This window comes from Electrona antarctica (genome assembly GCF_951216825.1).
Source record: "Electrona antarctica genome assembly, chromosome: 21".
Lineage (NCBI taxonomy): Eukaryota > Metazoa > Chordata > Actinopteri > Myctophiformes > Myctophidae > Electrona > Electrona antarctica.
The window spans coordinates 30,227,344-30,240,960 of NC_136802.1; the positions used below are offsets into that span (position 1 = coordinate 30,227,344).

Below are 13,617 nucleotides of genomic sequence, written 5' to 3' on the forward strand. Positions count from 1 at the left end.
ACAGTTGATTTAGTCAACTATAATGTATTTATTTAGTCAACTATAATGTATTTATTTAGTCAACTATAATGTATTTATTTAGTCAACTATAATGTATTTATTTAGTCAACTATAATGTATTTATTTAGTCAACTATAATGTATTTTGGTGGGCTGTGATGGCACTGAAATGCCTCATTTATACTCGGCTGCATGCCGAAAATAGCAGATCTACAATCTCACGAGTCACAACGTGTCGCGCTGCAACAGGTACCATACGACCAAACATAAAATGACTTGAATTGGATCTCTTCTCCACTAGTCCGTCCCCTAACATTTTAGTCTAGTTTTTATTTGCTGACAAAATGATCTGTATATTTTAGTAAAAGTTTTAGTCATCATAGCTTAGTTCTTGCTTATTGTAAATCGCTCTGGATTAAGAGCGTCTGCCAAATGCCTAAATTGTAAATTGTTTTGATTCATTTGTTGTCCGTGAAAAAAGCTAGACGACGAAATGAACTCCGGGAAGGTCAACGCAAAGCGAGGCGCATTCACACGTATGTCGTACACAAAGGCCTTTCAGCATGCAGACTCACAGATACAGGCTTACATGAAGCGTAAAGCCATTGTATGCAACATTCAGGCTCTGTTTTTCATTTCTATAAACATGCCACGTCTTACCATTCACATGAAACTGATTTGTATACCTTCTGCTATTTTGTATGCTGGACCTGGTTACTGCACTACACGACCTGTAGGCGGCCCCTCGTGCATTTAGCACAAGGACACCCCGCGCAGCTGCGGTTTAACAATGAGCATTTGACATTAACAATAAGCATTTACATTAACATTAAGCATTGGTGAGCATGTGGAAGTATACGGCGTTCTTCGGGTGTTTTAACCCATTCTGAACGGGAACCCCTTTTGGTGTGTTAAGCATTATGTTACACTTTAGCTATTGAAAAATAGCAGACCTACAAGCTGATAGCGCGGCACCAAGTGCTGCGCTATGAGCTTGTAGGTCTGCTATTTTTGAAAAATCGTGAAAATGTGACGCAAATCTTTGAATATTTATTGCTTCAGAGAGAGCGTTTTTAACTCAAACCTTTGCTTCTGGGGGGTGGGGGGGTCCCTGGCACAACATATGTTCAGATGGGGGTCGGCGGCCAATTACATATAATTCTGGGGGTCCTTGACATGAAATAGTTTGAGAACAACTGTTTTTCTGAAAACTATGATGATTTAGAAGACATTTGTAGAATATGGTATCAGGTCGAAATGGGCCACTGAGCAACTTCCATTGAAATGAATAGCTGTCTCTATCCTTTGTAACTCTAAGTGGTGTATAACCGGTATTTGATTTTTAGTTTAGTTGACCTGCTCGGCCTTCCTTTCTTCTCTGTTCTCTTTCTCCATTCTAATAATAATCAGGCAGATGCCTGCTTGATGACTCAAGCCTGCTTGATGACTCAAGCAGTCCAAAGATCACGTTTGCATAACAGTGGCTGATGGATTCGCGAACAAATCCAATTACAGAGGTCTGCGGGGTTAAATGTACACGACAACACTGTGACTTGCACATCATGCCATACACACTGCGCAAAAAGCATGGAATACGGAATGAGGTTTACGGGCAAATCTAGTGTCCATAATTGCCCGATAATCCCTCTTGTCACGCAGTGATAAGTAAATGTATATACAGTGTAGAGAGCCGTAATTGATACATCCTACACCGGGGTCAAATCCCCTTGCATGGACTTTTCTTATATTGCGTCAAATTAGAACTGTGTTCCAAAAATAATCAATTCATCCTGGCGTTTTTTTTTTCCCTTCTATGGATATGAAGAATCAATTGACTGTGAGAGATCTCTAACCACCGCCGAATTATAGTACAATCTTTTTGCTATAGAAACAGACTGTAGCAAATATGACTGTCATAAACGATACAGAGCCACTCCCCCGACAATATCGCTGAGTTTGTTCATTTTTGGACCACAGTGCGACACCCTTTTGGTGTTTTAAGCATTATGTTATACTGTAGCTATTGAAAAAAAGCAGATCTACAATCTCGTAGCGCGGCACCGAGTGCCGCGCTACGAGATTGTAGATTGTAGATCTGCTATTTTTGAAAAATCTTGAAAATGTGATGCAAATCTTTGAATATATATTCTTTCACAGCGAACGTTTTAACTCATATGATTGCTTCTGGGGGGGTCCCTGGAACAACACATTTTCAGATGGGGGTTGCCCTACACATACATATAATTCTGTGGGTCCTTGACATGAAAATGTTTGAGAACCACTGACATAGAAACATGGGTTTTTCAGAAAACTGTCAGGATTTGTAGAATCGTCCTCAGGTCTAAATAAGAAACCCAATGTTATTCTCCATAGACAAAATACGTCCCCCCACTACACCCCTGCCGGGAAACCAGGGGACGATCGAGTCACGTCAGGACTATAGGCTATTTCAATCGGTGATCGCTCACACGCACATGTATGCATGAGAGGCACATGCACATGATATAATAATAGCGCTAACACTAGCTAACGAATCCACAGTACGCCCCTGTTTAACCCATTCAGGCCTGACGTCGAAATTATTAAAAAAAAGTTTTCTAAATCATGACAATTTTCGGAAAGATTTGAGGCACATTTTAACGATTTTTCAAAAATAGCAGACCTACAAGTTCATAGCGCGCCACTCGGTGGCGCGCTATGAGCTTGTAGATCTGCTATTTTTCAATAGCTAAATTATAACATAATGTTTAAAACACCATAAGGGGTTCCCGCCCCAAAATGGGTTAATGGTTAATGTGGTTAAACGCTAACGTGACATGGATGCGTTCCAGGTCTCAATGGGATAAACCCATGTGTCCCTGCGATGACTGTGGCTTCAACCTGCGTCATATGACACGTATACGATGATCTAAAGAGACACATAACATATGAGGACCGAATGGAAACATAATAATGGACAGATGAAAGACAAACGAATGCCAACTGAATGCATGTCTCCGAGTCTAGTGAAGCCGGGGAGTTGAACATGCCTCATAACGGCCATGCATAATGCAACACTTTCTTCTAGCTCAGCGGCTATATAGCTCAACGTATTCTCATGGCCACGCACAGCCTTAAATTCATTATTCATCCAAGGACAGTTACATGTACACCATAAGTGTAGGGGCCTTGAGGGCCTTGAGAAAGTAGCCTACAAGTCAGTAGGTGCTTGACTCCCCCCCCCAGTTTTATGAAATTAGCTAAATCTATTAAAATAAAATAATGCCGATTCCAGTTGGTTTTTGATTACTCAGCATTAGGGTTGTCGGGGGGGGTGTTATTAAAGCAATAAGCCACGAGAGGTCTCAGGTTACCGGGTATTTTACAATGGCTGGGAGGTGTACGCAGACCCGACGCGTAGCGGAGGGTCTTCAACATATAGCAATATTAACCTAATAAAACTATTAAATTCACAAAAGTAGCTACGCTTTGCGCCACCAGAGCGAGCCACATCACTTCCTTGTTTTGCTCGGCAAGTAGACTATGTGACGGGAGAATAGCGCTTGATGTCTTTACGGGGCTGCCTGGAGCCACACATTCACAGTCATATGAGCCGGGCGGTGCTTAGACGGCCGCACGGCATGGGTTTGTAAGGCAATCAAGCGCTCCCCTTCCCCAGTTCAGCTACAAGGCTGCGGAATCAGCTGGGAATGATATAAAGTGATTGAAGGTGTGGGTTATCGGTGAAAATTACAACGGTCACTAACCGTTTTTGAATATTGGTTTTAGCTGCATGAGCAGAGCCATGCAGTTAGGTCTGAACTGATTAGTGATTAGTCAGTCAGAGATCATCTAACAACAAAGCCTATAGTAGTCTAGTATAGTCACACTCTGCAACCCCCTCTATAAGAGTTTTAACTTGACTTCAGTTCTATACGCTGCAGTTTCAAAAATATTTACTCTTAATTAACCAATGCATCATTATTTTTGCTATGATTCCGTGCTTTCATTGGACATGGAAAAAAAACTAAAATAAAAAAAACACGACATATTTTTTGCCTTTGAATAATAATGGAAACAGACTAGACTAGAGTGACATACATTTCTCACATCGACAACAATGAAATGCAGTAGGCCTATACATGTACTGCTATGTGTCTGAATGGGAAAACCTTCATTATTTTAGCTTTTAGTCAAAATAAGAAATAAATTGCATAAAAAAACATAGGCCTACAGTAGTATTTATTATGTGTTTCTGTAATTATACTATTGTGATATGGCATAAGTGTTGTATAAAAATAAAGATTGGATCGGGAGAAATCGGTATCGGTATGTCTCAAAATCGGAATCGGATCGGGAGCAAAAAAAACGTGATCGGGACATCCCTAATCGGCATCAGTCCGATTAATCAATCCGACCGATTAATTAATTGATTGTCTGCTTGTCTGTCTTTACAGATTAACAAGCCCAAAGTAACAGCTTGAACAGATCTACAAGCTCACAATATTAAATATAAGGTATTAAAGTTAAATCTGACTTGCTTAAGCGGCAGTGCAGATACCCTGTTACATGTATTTTTCAGTTCAATTATATTGGTTATCGATATCGGCCAAAATGTCTCACCGGCACATCCCTAGCTATAGGGATCATCTCTATTGTCATAGAGATGATTGTGCCGAAACACATGTCTTTCTTAAACATTTCTCCCTATATCTGAAGCTATACTGTACAAACACCAGCCCCCAGCCAGCAAAGTGGCTGCACTGTACTTTCGGGACCATGGACAGTGGTGTTTGGGTTGTGCATCATGCAGCTCTTCTTCAGCACCCCGGACAGAGTCACTGGGGAGAAGAATACTGTATTTACCTTCTTCAGCACCCCGGACAGAGTCACTGGGGAGAAGAATACTGTATTTACCTTATTCAGCACCCCGGACAGAGTCACTGGGGAGATGAATACTGTGTTTACCTTCTTCAGCACCCCGGACAGAGTCACTGGGGAGATGAATACTGTGTTTACCATCTTCAGCACCCCGGACAGAGTCACTGGGGAGAAGAATACCGTATTTACCTTCTTCAGCACCCCGGACAGAGTCACTGGGGAGATGAATACTGTGTTTACCTTCTTCAGCACCCCGGACAGAGTCACTGGGGAGAAGAATACCGTATTTACCTTCTTCAGCACCCCGGACAGAGTCACTGGGGAGAAGAATACTGTATTTACCTTCTTCAGCACCCCGGACAGAGTCACTGGGGAGATGAATACCGTATTCACCTTCTTCAGCACCCCGGACAGAGTCACTGGGGAGATGAATACTGTGTTTACCTTCTTCAGCACCCCGGACAGAGTCACTGGGGAGAAGAATACCGTATTTACCTTCTTCAGCACCCCGGACAGAGTCACTGGGGAGAAGAATACCGTATTTACCTTCTTCAGCACCCCGGACAGAGTCACTGGGGAGATGAATACTGTGTTTACCTTCTTCAGCACCCCGGACAGAGTCACTGGGGAGAAGAATACCGTATTTACCTTCTTCAGCACCCCGGACAGAGTCACTGGGGAGAAGAATACTGTATTTACCTTCTTCAGCACCCCGGACAGAGTCACTGGGGAGATGAATACCGTATTCACCTTCTTCAGCACCCCGGAAAGAGTCACTGGGGAGATGAGTACCGTATATGTAGTGTTGCGGCGGGCCGACCTGTAAACCACGGGCTGAGCCGTGTCAAGACATTTTCACTTTATATGCGAGACGGGTTGGGTTGGGGCGGGTTAAATATTGTATAATGGCATTTTTTACAAATGATTGTTGTTGCCACTTGTCCTGGGAGGAAATTTGTGCAGCCTTGCTCCTCCTTTCACCAATAAATCCCATGAAACAGTGAGACTATGAATATCATCATCATTTTTCGACCGCCGTCGAGATCATGGATTCCACAATGCTACGCCAGACTTCCCGGTCCTTCATTGCCACCCCCACTGCCTACTGAAGCATGTGTCCCTAGCGATGACATCAGGGAACGACAGCTTTCTACCTCTGGTCCGCCCTGAGGCAGGACTCCAGAGAATAGGGGAAGATATATCCTCATTGTAGCAGTGGCCGGCAAACTGCGCTCTTCTGGATCGGACCAGTGAAGAAACACGGGGAAGGTTTCCGTATATTAGATTAGTCGATGGGTGGCTCTTCCAAGACAGATTTTGCGCTCTCATTAGAAGGCGGGTGTAAGTGCCATCCAACCGATTCTCTTGTTTTTTTTAAAGTATCCATGTCTCGGAGCCATAGAGTAGAGTCGTCCTAAATATTTTTACTTTTAACATCTTACTAAGCTGGGATGACCAGTTGGAGGCCTGCTCAAGAGACTGAAGGAGAGCCTGAGCGTATTCCAATGATTGACTGATAAGGGCGATGTCATCAGCTAAGTCAGTGTCGGTTAGGTATTTAGCAGGATGATGAGAGCTTCTCCTAGGGTGTAGTTGGTAGCCCTTATCATTGATAGTATCAACTGACATACAAAGAACATAATCAACAACAATAATAAATAGAAACGGGGCAAGTGTGTCACCTTGGAGAATGCCAGGGAGGATGGGGAATAATGGTGTTTCTCCGTCAGGAGTAAGGATGATCGCTGAGGTATTTGTATATAGAACTTTTATGGCATTGATCATTTTGTCGGGGATACCATATAATTATACTTCCACGAATATATACTTTATACAAGTATATACTTTGTGAATATACTTCCACGCCCGTGTGTGTAGATTGTTATTGTCGCAGACAGAAGTGATTCTTTCCATTTCCAACTGCATGGGGAGTTAGCCTCGGTCCCAGACTTAGATCGGGAGTGCAGTCTCAGCATATTAATGAACAGCATATTAATGAACAACTCTGTTGTCCCTGCACTGATTGACTGAGAATGCCTTATACAGCATAGTATTAGCCTATGTTCTGTCGGAAGACGGAAGAAGAGTTTTTAGTCCAAATGTGAATCAATAAAGCTTTGACTGGGAGCTATGGGAGCAACTGTACGCAGACCTCTAGTTATTGATTTGCCCGAGGATTATTTTCTGCACCTCATTGACACTTTGCACAGTGCAGAATGGCCTGCTCCAGCTCCCTTTTGAACACACATTTTCATCCAATTTCATTTAGTTTATTATTTATTTTTGTCATCTGTAAAGTTTTAGTTTCAGTCTATAGTTTTAGTCGACTAAATATCGCAAGTACTATCACTAAATGTACAGTTGATTTTGTTTGTCCTGTTACAATGTGCTAGACCCCTGGGAGATGGAGTCTGTCCCTGTTACAATGCACTATAGACCCCTGGGAGATGGAGTCTGTCCCTGTTACAATGCACTATAGACTCCTGGGAGATGGAGTCTGTCCCTGTTACAATGCACTATAGATCCCTGGGAGATGGAGTCTGTCCCTGTGACAATGCGCTATAGACCCCTGGGAGATGGAGTCTGTCCCCGTTACAATGCGCTATAGACCCCTGTGAGATGGAGTCTGTCCCTGTTACAATGCACTATAGACTCCTGGGAGATGGAGTCTGTCCCTGTTACAATGCACTATAGATCCCTGGGAGATGGAGTCTGTCCCCGTTACAATGCGCTATAGACCCCTGGGAGATGGAGTCTGTCCCTGTTACAATGCGCTATAGACCCCTGGGAGATGGAGTCTGTCCCTGTTACAATGCGCTATAGACCCCTGGGAGATGGAGTCTGTCCCCGTTACAATGCGCTATAGATTCCTGGGATATGGAGTCTGTCCCTGTTACAATGCACTATAGATCCCTGGGAGATGGAGTCTGTCCCCGTTACAATGCGCTATAGATTCCTGGGATATGGAGTCTGTCCCTGTTACAATGCACTATAGATTCCTGGGATATGGAGTCTGTCCCTGTGACAATGCGCTATAGACCCCTGGGAGATGGAGTCTGTCCCTGTTACAATGCACTATAGACCCCTGAGAGATGGAGTCTGTCCCTGTTACAATGCACTATAGACCCCTGGGAGATGGAGTCTGTCCCTGTTACAATGCACTATAGACCCCTGGGAGATGGAGTCTGTCCCTGTTACAATGCACTAAACCCCTGGGAGATGGAGTCCATACGCTGCATGGCGGTGCCCGGGATCGGATCGGGGTCGGACACTATATGTAATGCCTGATTTTACTCTTGGATGCATGCTGAAAAAAAGCAGCGCGACATGATGTTGTGAGCTTGTAGATCTGCTGTTTTCCGAAGACGTGTCTTTCAGTTGTACTGTATCCCTTCTGCACTAGTCCCTCCCTAACATTTTAATCTAGTTTGTTATTTGTTGACGGAACTGTCAATATATTTAGTCTTAGTTTTAGTCATCTATCCATCTATCCATCTAATATATCCATCCATTCATCCATCCATCCATCCATCCATCCATCCAGCTGTCCTCACTTGTACTCCCAGCAGTTTGATCGGGTCTTCGATGCCTGGAAAGTCCCCCAGGGGCCCCACACTGGGGCCATAGTCATGGAAACCAGGGTCGCTGGGGTCTTCGCCGGATGAGGAGTAGTCCTGTGTGGCGTTGGCTTGAGAGACGGCTTCCATGTCCAATCATATGTCTTGTACATTCAGCGCCATTTTCTGCACACACAGCCTGACGAGAGAGAGAGAGAGAGAGGGCAGACAGTCAGCTGGACGGACACACATTGGAGAACAGAACATACATTGTAATGATAGCACTGCTAATCCACCCAATTGGAAGAATACCCATGTTTATATAACAGCAGCTATGCCAACAAATTAAGTCACCACTGTGTAAATGGTACGCTCATGATTAGCCTACCATTAGCCTAAGTTTCCTAAATGATAGTTTGGAACCAAATGGACCCTTATGGGTCTGTAACTCTGAGAGTGTACAAATGGAACCAAATGGACCCTTATGGGTCTGTAACTCTGAGAGTGTACAAATGGAACCAAATGGACCCTTATGGGTCTGTAACTCTGAGAGTGTACAAATGGAACCAAATGGACCCTTATGGGTCTGTAACTCTGAGAGTGTACAAATGGAACCAAATGGACCCTTATGGGTCTGTAACTCTGAGAGTGTACAAATGGAACCAAATTGACTGGAACCAAATGGACACTTATGGGGCTGTAACTCAGAGAGTGTACAAATGGAACCGAATGGACTGGAACCAAATGAACCTGTTAAATGAACCTCATTTGTGCACTCCCAGAGTTAAATTAACATTGATTTTACAATCTACTGGGGTCCCAGAGATAGAAATGCCATTACATGGGGGACCATAGCCTAATTCAGGTCAAACCTGCAGGGGTCCTTGAAATTAAACTGTTTGAGAATCACTGCTAGTGACGTAAAACATCTTGTCTTATGGAGGTCCTTTTGGAATATATTTTAAATGGGGGTCCGCAGGCTAATGAGTGTCATTTTGGGGGTCCTTGACATGGAAAGATTTGTGAACGACTGGGCTATACTATCGCTGCTCCTCGCCTCCATGTGTCTGTTTGGACATAGTTTGGGGATTTTTCATTGTAGTTTAGTGTGAGTTCGTTTTGACTATTTTGTTTCTAATTCAGTTGGTTTTCATTTGTTTTTATTTTTGAAAATGCTAATAGTGTATTAGTTAGCCTAGTTTCATTTATTTCAGGTGCAGGATTGTGAAAAGGTAAGTATTGTGCCGTATGGTGCCGACAATTGCCGTGAAACTGGTACAGCAAAATCTATATTTTCGTTATTGTCAACCCCAAAAACCTTATAAATTAATGAAAATTATGGGCATGTAATTTCAGTTAGTTTCAGTTAGTTTTGTTTGTCCCTGAAGTCTGCTGCCTCCTGTATCCACCTATACATCACATCAACATAGCTTACGCATGTTTCATGATAAATTGCTTTTTATATATGTGATGTATTCCCATGCTTTTTTTGTTCTTGCTTAATGTAAATCGCTCTGGATTAAGAGCGTCTGCTAAATGCCTAAATTGTAAATTGTTATCAACCCCGGGTTTTAGGATTCTGTTGCACCTGGTTGCAATGAGAGGGCTTCAAAGCTCTGCGGATTAAACAATCAAAGATGGTCAGTCACAGATAAGTTTTCCAGTCAAAGTTAATGATGTATCTGTACGGTCAAAGTTTAATATCTATAAAGGGTCGGAGTAATATACTACAATAATTTTGTATCACAGCCGTGAACTAAATGGTGCATTTATATATAGCACTTTTATCCAAAGCGCTTTACATTACATTCACCCCTTCACACACATTCATACACAGAATGGCGGAGGAAACCGTGCAAGGCACCAAGCTGCACATCGGGAGCAATTAGGAGTTCAGAGTCTTGCTCAAGGACACTTCAGCACTAACAGTGACAAAGAGGCATGCTACGCATTTTTCTTTTTCTAATCCTTTTATTTATGTATTTTTTCATTACAACTTTAAAGAGCTGTGGAAGAAACGCCAAAGGGAAAATAGTGAAATTATTACCACTGTAGGTGAGCGAGTCGCTGTGCCAAACGTTGCAAAGCATACGTCATTTTTAAATAAATACAAAATGTTGAGAACTGGACTTCCTCATTCCTCGACTGCAAAAAGTGGCCAAAAGTCTGTTATCCCCCCCCCCCCACAATAGAGGGTATGCGTGTGACATCATCATCAAACCCGGAAGTTATGCAGGAACACCTACTACTATATTTTCAGATGGGCGTCGGCGGCCAATTACATATAGGTTTGGCGTCCTTGACATGAAAAACTTTGAGAACCACTGACATAGAAACAGAGTTTTTCTTCTGATTTAGAAGACATTTGTAGAATGTGGTCTCAGGTCTAAACCGATTAAACGCACCCTGAGCGGGTCTCATTTGAACTCTCCATACTTTATCTCTGTGTCTCTCGCAGCCAGGTGAAAAAATCTCACACCAGCTGCAGCTATTTGCCTCGCTTCTTAACGACGCACTCAACAGAAACATGTGCGCATACGCATACACACACACACGCACACACACACTAGTACAGGCAAGGCAGCTGTGGCCGACTTCCCACCATACCCCTGTGACATCACATAAGCCAGTTAAATGACCTTGGGGCATTAGACCACACACACACAGACGCACACGCACGTGCACATATGCACGCACACGCACACACACAATGAACACAATGAACACACTGCATGGCAACACAACAGAATACAAAAGACTATATTTGCATGCAAGCCAAAATTCTGCTGGATGTCACACAAGCCAACATGTACACAACACTGACACAACATGCACGGATGCAGGCACGCGCACGCACACACACACACACACACAAACACACACACACGATTGAAGGCACGCACGAACACACATGCACACAGAGCCAAGCGAACAAACAAACAATACAAATCCATGTGGTAATCTTGTATAAGCGAGTGAACTAGCGCACGCACACACGCACACGCACACACACGCACACACACACACAACACACTGAGCAGCGGCCTGATTGGCTGAGCGAGGGGCCTCAATGCATCCTCCCACCTGGGAATGTGACAGTTTTAGTGAAGACTTCCAGCTGCATGCCTGGTGACAAAGCAGCAGGATTAGAGGATTACAGCACAGATACTTGACACGGTGTGCTTTAGCATCAAGTCATTTAACACATTTAGACCTGATAGTTTTCTGTTTCTATGTCAGTGGTGCTCAATATTTCATGTCAAGGACCCCAGAATGATATGTATTCGGCCAACCCGACCCCCGTCTGAGAATATGTTGTTCCAGGGACCCCCCCAGAAGCAAAGATTTGAGTTAAAAACGTTTGCTCTGAAAGAATATATTCAAAGATTTGCGCCACATTTACACGATTTAAAAATAATAGCAGAACTACAAGTTCATAGCGCGGCACCGAGTGCCGCGCTATGAGCTTGTATATCTGCTATTTTTCAACAGCTAAAGTACAGCATGCTTAAAACGGCAAAAAAGGGGTCAACGCCTAAAATTGGTTAACCCATTTAGACCAGATTTTTTTAAATGGCTTGTAAATATCAAAACAAAAAATCTGAAAAACCTGTTTCTATCGTTCTCGCACCTTTCCCATGTCAAGGACCCCCGGAATGATCTGTATTTGGCCGCGGACCCCCCCCCCCCCCCCCCCCCCCCCCCCATCTGAAAATGCGTTGATCCAGGCAGCCCCCAAAGAAGCAAAGATTTGAGTTAAAAAACATTCGCTCTGGAAGAATATATTCAAAGATTTTATTTTTTTCAATAGCTAACAGTATAACATAATGCTTTAAAACACCAAAAAGGCGTTCCCGTTGTGAACGGGTTAACTCCGAGGAGCCTTGTGTACAAATGGAACCACGTTGTTACCAGACCCACATTTGGTTATACATTCATATGCAGTGTCTCACATTTACACATGGATTACTTAACCCACCCCCCGCCGAACGCAGAGATCGCGACTTTTTATTTTAATTGATCTGCCTGCCAAACGCGCCTTAGTCGCGAACGGGGGATTCCCCTCTTATATGTCAATTTCAACCCTTGGGCACCCATCGCTGTAAACCCCGAACGTCTACATGAAAAGACACCGCCACAGCACGTGATCAAAAACACCATGCCCAAAGTAGCCAATTGTATCGAGGAAAAGTCAAAACAAACAGCGAGAGAGAAGAGAGAGTGCAGTGCGCTCCCTTTCTCTCTCTTCCGTGTGCTCACACGGAAAAGAGATCAGAGCAGTGAAAAGATATACTGACAGTTTTTTTTAGCGTTTTATTTAGTGTTAGGTAGTTAGTGAGTAATTACAGTTTAGCTTTAGTTTATATAGTTTTCAGTTTAGTTTATAGTATAGTATAGTATAGGTGTCGGAGAAGAGAGGAGAGAGGAGAAGAGCGCCGGCTACCTCTGATCTCACACACACAGTCACACACACACAGTCACACACACACACACACACACACACACACACACACACACACACACACACACACACACACACACACACACACGTTTTACACACTAGTGTAGTGTAGTAAAGTTGACTATTTATATTATATTTATTTAGACAGACAGAGGTGTTGTGTTTGCGCCCGCAAGCACTGCCGTGTTAGCACAGGGGAGAGAGAGCGAGAGAGCGAGATAGAGAGAGAGAGGCGCAGGCCATGGGGAAACATACTGCCAAGCTCAAGAATGTGGATCCACGGCAGAGAACCATCCACGATGTGATGAAACTGGTGAACCGGCCTCCGGAGAAGATAAGTGAGCCTGCCCCCCCCGCCCCCACCCAACAAAAGAAAGAAGTCCTCCAGAAAAAAAAACATCCCCGAGTCCAGCGAAGAGACCCCGTCCTGAGCGTCCACCAAAGAAGAAAGTGACCAAAAACATCCCCGAGTCCAGCGAAGAGACCCCGTCCTGCGCGTCCACAAAAAAAAAAGAAAGTGATCAAACCGTCCCCGATCGGCCCCCGATTTCCCCCATCGGCGTCGGGAGTTGAGCAAGAGGTTAGTCCCTTACCTGTGGATGTGCCCAGCGCCAATCTGTCCACAAAGGGGCTCGAAGAACGACTCGGAAAACAAAAGTCCCCCGTTACGTTGTTGATCATGAAGAAACCGAGAGCGATTTGGACAGTGACTGGGACCCTGATGCTGACACATCGACCA

At 43.8% G+C, this 13,617-nt stretch overlaps 1 protein-coding gene across 1 annotated transcript in view; it reads right to left on the reverse strand.

The window, feature by feature from the left end:
- LOC306914328 (neuropeptide Y receptor type 2-like) overlaps nt 1-8,566 on the reverse strand; it is a gene marked incomplete at both ends in the record, with an annotated part of 32,478 nt that extends 23,912 nt beyond the window's left edge. Inside the window, one exon of the mRNA XM_079491325.1 lies at nt 8,414-8,566. Within this exon, the coding sequence (XP_079347451.1) occupies nt 8,414-8,566 (153 nt within the window). The remainder of the gene's footprint in view (nt 1-8,413) is intronic.
- Between the last annotated feature and the right edge of the window lie 5,051 nt (nt 8,567-13,617).